The 11,957-nt window shown below is 46.9% G+C and overlaps 1 protein-coding gene and 1 long non-coding RNA gene across 2 annotated transcripts; one reads left to right on the top strand and one right to left on the bottom strand.

The window, feature by feature from the left end:
* Window positions 1-3,104: 3,104 nt before the first annotated feature.
* Window positions 3,105-4,779, bottom strand: DUSP23 (dual specificity phosphatase 23). The gene is made up of 3 exons (XM_003892893.5): window positions 4,682-4,779; window positions 4,308-4,576; window positions 3,105-3,495 (listed from the first exon to the last, which is right to left on the bottom strand). Exons 2-3 carry the CDS (start codon window positions 4,572-4,574, stop codon window positions 3,310-3,312), a joined length of 453 nt encoding a protein of 150 aa, XP_003892942.1. The 5' UTR covers window positions 4,575-4,576; window positions 4,682-4,779; the 3' UTR covers window positions 3,105-3,309.
* Window positions 4,320-9,204, top strand: LOC108581900. Its single transcript, XR_001894753.1, has 2 exons — window positions 4,320-4,404; window positions 8,904-9,204. It is a non-coding gene; the product is annotated as an uncharacterized LOC108581900 (long non-coding RNA).
* Window positions 9,205-11,957: the final 2,753 nt, after the last annotated feature.

Genomic DNA, 11,957 nt, shown 5'->3' with positions numbered 1-11,957 from the left:
ATATGATATGAAGGGATGTTTTCCAGATAAGAGAAGCCTCTGTTCAGCAGAGAACTCTGATCATGTACCAGAGAATAAACATGAATTAAACGTAAAAAACCATGGGGGTGGGAGTAGATGTTACTGCAGCTGTGCCCATCAGCAGCTCATTGAGAATCAAAGTCTCCTGAATGTGGGAAGTTAGTGGTGTCTATCACTGTCTTGGGAAACCAGCCAGGAAAAAGGCTGAGGGACCAGGGATGGCTACGAGACATTGCTTGAAAAGGTAGGAGGTTTGAGTTGGTCCTTTCTGCCCTATTAAAATGTGTGCATCCACAGGAGACATTACCAAGTATGTTCCCACGTCCACTCCCAGAGGAAATGAAAGCCAATGACCGCATCCAGTGCTTGTTGGTCTGATGCAGTAGTTCTCAGTTGAGGTCGATTTTGCTCCCCCAGGGGACATCTGGCAATGTCTAGAGACATTTTTGGTTGTCACATCTGGGGGGAGGAAGGGCATCCTACTGGCATCTAGTAAATAGAGGCTGGGCAAGCTGCTAAAGATCCAACAACGCACAGACAGCCCCGACAACAAAGAATCACCCACTTTCAAATGTCAGTAGTTGAGAAATCCTGGTTTGAGGCAAATGTTCTTTTTAGATGGTGGCACGGATCATCTAGCTCATCTATCTCGGCGTAGAATGGGGATATAGCTAGTCTGTTACCCCTTATTGGTAGCCATAGACATAAGAGGCCTTGGTGAGAAGACAAACAATTGGGAGTGGAAATGAGCCTAAAGGAAGCCTCAGGCTAACCTCCCAGGTAGATGGAAGGATAAGGGCAGAGTTTTTCATTTCAAGGCAACTCTTACTTACTTAAAAAGCAGTTTCCATAAGCACTTAATTATATGTGTATTTCCCTAAGGAACTCTTGAGGCAGAGGAGACTTGCTTAAATTATGGGGATGGAAGCAGTACACAGGGCTTTAATGGGGTTAGAAAAATTTTTTTCCTTTGAAGGAGCCTTGGGAGGAAGGGAAGGGTATATTCCTCTTCCACAATGCAGAGATGTGGGGAGGATGGAGTGACACAGGAACAAAGTGGCAGAAAGGGCAAGGATTGGTTGTATGGCCTAACAGGTGAGGATCAGAGCGGAGACAGGAACTCAGGGTAGCTTTGTGCCTCACACCCCAATCTCTCAATCCATCCTGGTAATCCCTGACTGTAGGGGAGGGGTTCAGGAAGTGGCCCATTCACACCCTTCATGCCCTACTCCCTTCACATGAAAACACACACACAATCCTTTGGAAGATGTTCTAAACAGAATGGGGCCATACTGTTGGGGGAGGGGTGGATGGGGGAGAGCAGGGTAGACAGAACTTTTGGTGACAGGAGGGTAAGGGTTTCAGTGCATCCTCTATTTGCGTTCTCATTCCTCTGTTGCAGCTGGAATGCCTGGAATGTGTGCGTTTCTTCTCTTTGGGAGACATCCTCACCTGAGTAAGCTAGGTGGGGACTAAGCTTGAAGGAACTATCACTCAGATTTGACAAATAAGGGAAAACTGGGGAGAGGGCATCTTATGGCCTTAGATTGGCAAGACTTCAGCTGATATCCCTTGGTTAAGGTTGAGTTGGACAGGGATGAACTGGGTGGTTAGTAGTGGAAGGTGGAAAGCAGCAGAAAGGACCAGGTGGCTAGGCCTGTCTCTGGTCTATGACACAAAAGATGAGATCTACAGGGGAGCCCTTGACTCCCCCCTCTTCTGTGTCTCCACTGGAACTGGAATGCTTGTCTACAATAGCACCTATTGTCTGTGGTGGACTCTATCTGTGCCCACCTTCTCCAGCAGCCTGAGCTCCCAAGAGCAGGAATCATGTCTCATTCCACTGTGTGGCCTCCGGATCTAACAGGACTCATACAGGTACATACAGGAATTCACACATTTTATGGTGTATTTCTATCTTATTCAGCCTGCTGTTGCAGAAAAGAGCACAGGGATTCAGGCAGATCTACAGCAAAGAGTCCATGGGGTGGATATATGCCATTCTTCCCATCTCTCATAAGTCAAAAGTGTAGTGGTGCTGGCAAAATAGGGCCCAACAGGAGGGCAGAATGGGGTCCAATAGGGGATAACTGGAGATAACATCTGACAAACGTGGGCAAGATTTAGAGCCCTAAAACTCTTCATTTAATTGTTAAATATCTGCTCTGTGTAACTGCCTAGATTGGCTCTGTTCTTGAGTCCTTTGGCCTGAGATTGTGGGGCAGCAGAATGGGCCAGAGAGCCCAGATGAGCTGAGCAGCACCTGAGGTTGGTAAGAGACGCCCAGCCGAGGAGGTGGAGACGGTGGTTATCTGTGAGTGTGACATCCAGGCTGTCTCTACCCCCAGAGAAACAAGGGTGACACGTGTGCAGCAGGTGGGCCTACACGGAGGGGCCTCCTGGCCTGTGAGCATCAAGAGACCTGGGAATGCCAGGAGGCCAGGCTACTCTGGACCTGAATCCTTTTCATTGACTAGCTCCCCCAGAAAACACATCGAATATTGTCAGGGAACAGATACATAGTATTTCAGCATCTTCAAGGGACTGAAGACGTGTGTTGCTGTTTTGGCCCATCCTTCCACTTTCTAGAAGTGTGATGATGGGCCTCTCTGAGCTTTGGCCACCTCATCCAAAGAACAGAGATGGCCCATCTGCCTTTCCTGTATCACAGGGCTACAGTGAGGCTGAAATAATTTGATGTGTGGGAATGCTTTATTTTTTTTTATTTTTTATTTTATTTTTATTTTTATTTTATTTATTTATTTTTTTGAGACGGAGTCTTGCTCTGTAGCCCGGTCTGGAGTGCAGTGGCCGGATCTCAGCTCACTGCAAGCTCCGCCTCCCGGGTTTACGCTATTCTCCTGCCTCAGCCTCCGGAGTAGCTGGGACTACAGGCGCCCGCCACCTCGCCCGGCTAGTTTTTTGTATTTTTAGTAGAGACGGGGTTTCACGGTGTTAGCCAGGATGGTCTCGATCTCCTGACCTCGTGATCCGCCCGTCTCGGCCTCCCAAAGTGCTGGGATTACAGGTTTGAGCCACCACGCCCGGCCTGGGAATGCTTTATAAAGTACCATGCAACGTGCCCTGGTTTGTACAACTCATTTATTCAACAAAAAAGTACAAGCCTCCCCTTCAATCAAGACCTGCCTGCAGGGGTGGGCTACTTCAGTGTCTTGAGCCACTGGGAGCTAAAGGGTTTAATACTTTAGTCCACTTCCCTTCATCTCTGACCCCATCGACAACATGGGGCAGGGGAGTGAGGGCCCGGTAGAAGGATACTGAGGCCCCTTATTTCGTTCGCTGGTAGAACTGGAAGACTGCTTTCTCCTGCTCATAAGTCTCGATGGAGCCGGGTCGTAGTCGTCGGATTTCAGCAATGGCATCTCCTGCAGCCAAGCCCCGCTCCTTTACCAGGTAACAGGCCAGCATGGTGCCAGTGCGGCCAAAGCCCAGGGCACAGTGCACTCCCACAGCCTATGAAGACGGAGCTCGATGGGTTCCGCCCAACTCCCCCAGCCCCAACTGTCTCCTGTCCCTCACTTGGTTCTCCCCACAGCTCCTTCTTCTGTGCCAGGTCCAGGGCTCTGCAGCAAAGTCAGGGAGGGCTGTCCCTGCACTGGGTGGCTAGGAGGCCTCTGCAGTGGCTGGTTCAAGAGCTGCCCGCCTCCGCACAGCCCTCCACCTGTGGTGTTCAATACAGAAACCACTCGCCACGGCTACTGTGGCTACTGTGTACTTGAAATGTGGCTAGTCCAAATTGAGATGTAGTGTGAAAAACGCAACAGGGTATGAAGAGGTAGTGGAAAAAAGAATGAAAATATCTCATTAAGATCACCAAAATTAATTTTATCGCTTCTTTGCTTTTTAAGAATGCGGTTGCTAGAAAAATTAACATTACATGGAGCCACTTACGTTCCGTTATATTTGGGCAGCTTTACTCTAAAAAAAAAAATGGTAAACAGCCTCCACCTGACTTCAACCCCCACCTCTCTCAGGTGTCTGTCCACACCCTTCTCTTTCTCAACTCACAGTATTAGCTGGTTTTCACCGTCTCTCCTCAAGCCCAGTTCGCACTGCTTCGCCCTCTCTTTAGTTCCTTCCGTTTAGCGCCTCCCTCCCCCGCACTGGCTTCCCAGTCTCCCGGCCAGTCTCCCGGCCCTACTGTCTGCCCCCAGTACCTTCCCGAGCCCAGTTAAGTTATTCCAGGCCGGGTCTCCCCAGCTCCGCCCGCGTCCCCGGATGACCTTCCAGGCCCCTCCCTCCCTGCGCTGACCCCGCCCTCTGACCTCTCCCCGTGCGTTGGCCTCGTCCACGATCTGCACGAAGCGGTCGATCTGGTCGGGGGCCGGCGGGCAGAAGTCGGGGATGCGCAGACGGTGCAGGGTGAGGCCGGGGCAGCTGTCGCTGTGTGGGGGCCCGCGCTCCGTCAGGGACACCAGGTGCCGCACGCCCAGGTCCAACAGGAACTGGTAGTGGGCGGGGAGCCGCGGCAGCGCCAGCCCCGCCAGCCGGCCCGGGAGCACCCAGGAGAAGTTGGGGGGCTGCACGCCCATCGCTGGGAGAGGGCACAGAACAGCGGGTCATGGGGGGCGAGGCTGGCCAGCCCCGCTCCGCCCACCCGTCTCCTCGCCCGCTCCGAGCTGGGTAACCCACCGCCTACCTGGCCTCGGCGCCTCCTGGGCCACGTGGTTTGCGGGGCGCCGCCCTCGGGGACGCTCTACCCTGCCGCGGGGATTGGCCCAGACCCTGGGGCGGGGCTGGAACGCGGAACCCAAGCTCTGAGCGACCGAGGGAAGCGCCGCGATACCGCCCCGCCCGAGCAGGTCACGCGGTGATTGGCTGGCTCATCATAATGGGCGGGGTTACTTCCGCGTGGTTCAACCCACTCAGCTAAGAAGGAAGACCTGGAGCGAGTTAGGAATTGTTTGCTGCGGATGGGGCAACCCGGGGTCGGGCTCTGCTGCGCCCTGGCGGCGTGTTGCAGTCATTGCGTCACTAGCGCCTGCCCCTGGCTCCCTGCGGGCCGGCCTAGTTCCACCTCCTTCATGCTGGATGCCCTGGGGTTTAAGAGATGACAAATCGGCTTTCTCCCAGGACTAGGAGTCTGCTCTCTAATGACTGACTGGTAGTTATCAGCGACTTTTTGAACTGTTCCAGTGAGAGGGAATTACTGCTGCGCAGGAGGCTATTCTCATTTTTTCATTGCTGGAACTATTAAAAACTTACCTAGGGTAATAATTATAGTAATAATAACCAGCACCAACAGTCAACCCCCACTTCTGTCAATCCGGTTGCTCCTCAGGCCTTATTGAGCATTTATTATGCGCCAGATAGTCTTCTAAGCACTTAACACATACTCATTTAATCGCCACAGTTATCTTATAAGGTAGGTGATCTAATGAATCCCATTTTATGGATGAAAAAACAGAGGCACTGGAGAGGTTAATAAACTTGACCAAAGGATGATGACTAATGCCTCCAAAATCTTTAATAACACCGCCATTTCCTAAAGTTAAATGGAACATTGTTTTCTCTTCACATAACCCCCTCATGTCCCCAAATATTATCTGGGTTACACGCTTGTGGGTTTTCTTAATTTTTATTAGTATTTCATATTTCTTCATTTTTCAAGGTTTTCTAGTTCTCTGGGTCACTGTCCCCTGAGCAGGCTAGAGTTGATTAGTGTTGTTCTTACAAGGTGGGGGGTCCTAGATCTGAACACCGTTTCCGCTGTCATCTGACCAGTCCATATCCTCATTTGAGTAATGTGCTTGTAGCGATGCAGACTAACTGAATTATGAAAATAGTTAACCCTTACTGAATTTATTTATGTGCCAGGCCCTGTGCCAAGCGCTTTCTGGAAGAACCACATGTGAAAGGCATTTTTGTATCTTTTTTGTACATGAATCATTGGAAGCTTAAAGAAGTTGGTTAACTTGGCCAAGGACACAGTGATCCAAGCCCAGGGCACTTGGCCATGAGGGTGTATTATATTTCCTTCCCTTTGCACCTACCTATGACACACGTTTGACCATTTAAGCCTTTGGCTTCAGCAAGATGGAAAGGAATTTGTCTTCTCCTAAAGATCAAAGCCTGCTCTGACCCTGTGGGAAATACACTTACCGTTTACCCAGACAACTACTTTCCCCAGGTTCCAGGAGCTGCCAAATCTCCCCTTTTGTTCCTTCCAGACAATCACAGCCCTAATTAAGCCCTTCCTGTTTGCACTCTCATTTCCTACATAAATTCCTATCAATCTTACCGGCCCTCCCCAGTTTATTCCTTTCTCTGTTTCCTAGCCATGGTCTCTCAGCCACCAGTCACCTCTTCCCCCCACCCCCTGACCTCCCACTTCTCTTCCCTATCCAACTGCTCTTCAGGATTTCTGGTCGCACTTGTTCTTGTAAGTTAACCTCTTCTTAGTCCCTTTGCCTTGTTCTCCTTTCTTTGCTTCCCCTACTCATCAGGGAGCTTTCCACTTCACTCCCTGCCCTCCTATGTGCCCCGTCTTTGCCTTCTTGATATCCAGCTCAAAGCCCATCTTCTCCAGAAGGAGAAAATTTTTTTGGGAGACCTAGATCTTCCTCTTCCCTGAGTCCCCTAATAGTGATTCTCTCCCTCTTGTGGGTTTCTGCAGGGCTAGCAGTGCACCCATCAAACCACTGGGGCCTCCCTGTGGACAGGCCATTGGCTCCCTTTTTAGGAAGCTCTGCCCTTCCCTTCCAGCAGACCCAGATGGAAAGGGCCCAGGGTCCCTGCCTTAAGCTGTGTCCCATTGTCACGGGTGCCATTTGATGTTTTGTCTTGGGCCCAGGGGGCCTCAAACTGTAAGGAAAAACCCTCTCTGATGGTTTCGTGGCTCGGACTTCTGCAGTTAACGGGACTTCTGCAACTAACCACCTCCTTGTCTGCCCACATACATGATACTGACCTTCTTTTATTTTCTCCTCTGTACAGAGTTACCTGACTCTCAGGAAGATTTGGGCTTTTTTTGTTTGTTTGTTTGTTTTTGTTTTTTTGTACTCCCATCTCACCTTGTATAAATATGTCTTCCCAGTATAGTAATTTCACTGGATTGAGGATATTTGTTTGCACAGGAGGCAAGAATGCATTGTTCCATCTTTGAATTCCACACATCTAATATGGAGCCTGAGCCACAGGGCTCAGAATGTTAAATAAACAAATGAATGGGAAATTAATAAGTAGAATGCATTGGCAAGACTGGGAAGGTACATTTCTAGGAGTGAATGTGAGTCTGTCAGACCACGTGGCAACGTGCGTTTGTAATTCTTTTTAAATGCACAAGTTTGAGGACCGTGTTGAGTATTGGATAGTATCTCTTTGAAGTGTATTTTTTACTTGACTATGCTTTTAAATAAAGAATGGCTGTGTCAGTATGATCTTGGCTATGTCTAATTAGTATTTTTGTGAAATGGGATAAATAAAGCTTGTTCTTTATAGAGCATTGCTCCTGTGGTGTGCATGTGTGTGATGGCATGTATATGTGAGTGTGTTGGAGGGGCCATGTTCCTGGAGAACAATCTATTGACACTGATAGTGGGCTGAGTAATAAGCTTAAGAAATTTCCCTGACTTCAAGGAATTTACAACATCCTTGGGGGGGATTTAGACTCTGATGTAATTATTCTTAGGACATATAATAAAGTATTAAATTGCTCATCAAAGACAATCAGATAATACATATTAAAAAGCCAATTGTGCAGTGAAAACAAGTGCAAAAGAAGTCAGTGGGGGGAAGATAAGCTTGAGATGGAACTACCAGAAATGTCTTATGAAGAGAGGGATTTTTCTTTCCATTTTGTCTACTGTCCAATGAAACGTTCAGCAGACCCAGCAATCCCATTACTGGGTATATACCCAAAGGAATATAAATCATCTATTATAAAGATACATGCACTGTATGTTTATTGCAGCATATTCACAATAGCAAAGACATGGAATCAACCTAAATGCCCATCAGTGATAAAGAAAATGTGGTACATATACACCGTGGAATACAATGCAGCCATAAAAAGCAATGAGATCATTCTTTTGCAGGGATATGGATGGAACTGGAAGCCATTATCCTCAACAAACTAACACAGGAAGAGAAAACCAAACACTGCATGTTCTTACTTATAAGTGGGAGCTGAATGATGAGAACACATGGACACATGGGGATGGGGAACAACAAACACTGGGGCCTGTCTGGGGTGGGGACTGGGGGAGGGAGAACATCATGAAGAATAGCTAATGGATGCTGGGACTAAAACCTAGGGGATGGGATGATCTGTGCAGCAAACCACCATGGCACACTTTTACATATGTAACAAACCTGCACATTCTTCACATGTACCCCTGAACTTAAAAAATAAGGCTCAACAGATCATTTTTAGGGTATCCCAGCTTCCCTTTTTCCAGCTGATAAGAATGTTTTGACTTAGTTCTTGTTCATGTTGAAGCCCCAGTTCCCTGATTGGCTTGATGCTAGTGGCAATTAGGGGTGCAATTGGAATCAGAGACTTTATTCCTCCAGGTAGGTCCCTGTGTTCCACCAATGCAAAGGATTGCTTGGGTCCAGGTTCCTGTGGCCCTTGGACTACAGTCAGAATTCTCAGTGCCCTCAGTGTTCTGAGTTTTTAATGTCTAAACACACTTCACACCTAAGATTCAATGATCTGGAGATTGAACCTAAGAAGAAATCATATGGCAACTAGCTTCCAAGATGGCACCCAATGAGCCTTTTCATGCCTGCGTAGTCCTTTTCCACGTTGATAGGGCTGATTTTTGTAACCAGTAAGATATTGTGGAAATGGTGGTGTGTGACTTCCTAGGCCGCATCAAAAATACTTAATTTTTGCCTTGTTCTCTTTTGGAAAGAAGACCTGCCGTGGGAAGCTTTGGGAAGCTTTGGGAAGAAGCCAGCTGCCATGTTATGAGAACACTCAAGCAGCTGTGTGGAGAGATCCATGTGGTGAAAAACTGAAGCCTCCTACCAACCATCAAGTCAGTGGCTCACTATTGTTGCAGTGAATTCTCCAGCCCATGAAGAGTTTAGATGACTTACCCAACATCTTGATTATAGCCTCATGGATTCCCTGAGCCAGAACAACCCAGCTAAGCTTCTCCTGAATTCCTTACCTATAGAAACTGTGAGATAATAAATATTTATTCTTCTAAGCCATCAAATTTTGGGTAATTTATTATGCAGTAATATGTAGCTAATATAGATAAAATATTCAATTTGAAGGAAAGAAGAAAAATAACTTACAATAAACTCAAGAAGTAAAATAAAATTAAGGTTAATTCAAAAAGGAAGAATTATGCTGTAAGCAGTTGTGGTGTAAGTGTGTATGCAGGGATGTTGTGATAGGTTAATACAAATTTTCCATATTTGGAGAACCATGCTTTGTGGGGGAACCAACCAGAGTAGTCTGGGCATGAATTTTATATGTGTATGGTATTGGAGGTATAGGTTGCTGTAGTATTTGTATGGTTAGAGATGATATACAAATTATTTAACAATTGGTCACGGCACAAGAAGCAAGCAATTAGAATGGAGCCTCTACCAGAACCATTACCCGCAAACAAACAGTGAAGCTACCCTCATGTCAGTTGGATGTGTGTCAGCCTTCGGAGTAGAGGCTCTGAAATGGTCTGGGGTGTGGCCAGATTACCTTGGACATTTTAATATAGGTCTTTCCACAAGATGGCACTGATAGCTTTTCCTTGTTTCTCTTTTTTTTGTCTTGTTGAAAAATTTGTGATTCGTATACTGTTGCAGAACATACCGTAACTGAAATCTCCCAATTTACTAGTTGATTTCTTGTACTTTTGACAAGCCAATTGCCTTTATGGCACTTAAAATTTTGTGTTTTTTTTTTTTTTTTTCTTAGATCATCCCAGGAGCGCATTGAAAGTTTAAGTTGGGGTGTTGGGAATGCTGCCTCGCATCAGATGCTATCATCATGGGAGCTGCAGATGGGGAGGGAGGTGGGGACTAGACTTTGGTTTTTGAAAAGCCATTCAACAAAGGCAGGTGAGAGTGGAATCAAGAGGGAGCACTCAGTTAGGGGAGAGGCACTTCTGTGATCAAAACCATTTTGGTGGACTCTCTCACTTCTGTTCATGCTGCCTTGAGCCTCAGCTGAGCCGTAGCCTGGCCGGCACTTTGATATCAGCCTGAGGAGACCCTGAGCAGAGGTTCAGCTAACCTGTGGCCAACTTCTAACCTACAGAACTGACATCATAAATGGTGTTTCTTTAGCCATTAAGTTTGTGGCAATTTGTTATGCAGCAATAGAAAACCAATACAGTTGCCTTTATTTACTTTGTTTTCTTATCTTCAATATGCTCACCACAGCACTAAACCTTTGAAGTTTCTAAACTGCTGTATTGCTTTTTTTCTTTCCCCTTTGTTTTAAGTTTTGCAGTCTCTGAAACTATAGGCCACATAGGTTCATTTTCCAGTGCAGATGCAACAAATATGATGAACCAGTGGAGCTCACAAACTGTCAGCATCTGGTTTCCTTTTGGCACCTTCGAAACTCCTGGCTGCTCCCTCCACCACCTTTAGACCAGTGCTTCTCAAGGTGTGATCCACAGTTGATGTCACCTGCGAGCCTGTGATAAATGCAGAATCTCAGGCCGTCCGACCTATGAGATCCTCAGGTGGCTCATAAGCACACCTATGACTAAGAAGCCCTGGTGTAAGGCTTGTCTGTCCTGCAGCTCTGTTTTTCCTTTGGTCGTCGGTAGCACCCAGAAAGTGGTCTGGTCACAGAGGTGGTGAGTTGGAGATCTCCAGGTGTCTCTTCTCTGGAGCTGAGAAGTTTTAGCTGAGCAGGGCTATGGGCGGAGGATCTGGTCAGCAGAGAGAGAGGCCTCAAAGGGGCCTAACTGGCCTGGGTGAAAACTTGAAGTCAGTTAGAAACACCTAAGAATGCTGGATTAGAACAACCCATTGGCTTTATCTACAGGTTAGAAAGATGTCCAAGAAAAACATGCTTAATGTACATGTACCTTTCCTGTTTTTTGTTCCAAGGAAGCGCTTGGTTTCCAGATTTCCTTTCTAGAGGAATGCTTGAAACATTGCTTCCTACTCTACCTATCTTTACACTAGTTTCCTTTCCAGGCAGGGCAAAAAGTGCCCCAGTCATTATCCTCCAATTTAAATGTCTCTAGCCTCCCTGTAGTTTAGGGGAAAGAAGGCACCATGGACAACCTTTTTCCACACAAGCCCCTCCTTTCCCCTCTGTAACAGGCCTTCTTCCCACCCAAATCCCATCCCCCGAAAACCTCCTTAGGACCCTTCATCTCTGTAGATCCCTGGACTGGCCTACTCTATTCCGGCCTCTACACATTTCCCCTCTGTGCATCCGCAGACTTCTATAGAGCACAGAAGTTACTTTTCCAGTTCTTCAATAACTCCTTATTGTCTTCAAGAACAACCCCCAAGATTTACAGACTGGCATATCAAGCCCTCCAGGATGAGGCCTCTTGCTTTTTCCTTCAGCCTCACCTTACCTCATTCCTCTGCAGCAGTGCTTTTCCCGTTACACTGAACAATGTGCAGTCAGTCAGAGAAGCAGAGCTCTCCTATGTGCCTGTGCCCATGCTGTGCTTTTTTCCTGCCCTGCTCTTACCTTTGGCCTGCAGCAACACCTCAGCTTCCTTAAGTTTCACTTTGGAAACAGAGCACTTTCTCTAGGAAGCTTTCCCTGCTCCAATTCATGTTTTGTGTCCCTCTTCTGAGCTTCTGCAGTGTGTGTATTAGAATATTTATGACATTATATATTAAACACATATTAAAGCTTTTATTGCTATATTATAAAATAATATGTTTATTGTAAAAGCATTAAAATACGTACACATGCAAAATTTTAAAAATGATCACCTATTACCTATTTATATTAGTTGGTGTTCAATTAGGAAAAG

This window comes from Papio anubis, chromosome 1, assembly GCF_008728515.1.
Source record: "Papio anubis isolate 15944 chromosome 1, Panubis1.0, whole genome shotgun sequence".
Taxonomy (NCBI): domain Eukaryota; kingdom Metazoa; phylum Chordata; class Mammalia; order Primates; family Cercopithecidae; genus Papio; species Papio anubis.
Note: the sequence above shows the minus strand (reverse complement) of the source record. Positions and strands in the feature narration are given on the sequence as shown.

What these genes read in the sequence shown, in the direction of transcription:
- DUSP23 (XM_003892893.5), bottom strand. Translation starts at nt 4,574, where the DNA reads ATGGGCGTGCAGCCCCCCAACTTCTCCTGGGTGCTCCCGGGCCGGCTG. An exon ending in AGGCCAACGCACGGGGAGAG is followed by an intron (nt 3,496 to 4,307) that starts GTCAGAGGGCGG and finishes CCGTCTTCATAG; the next exon opens with GCTGTGGGAGTGCACTGTGC.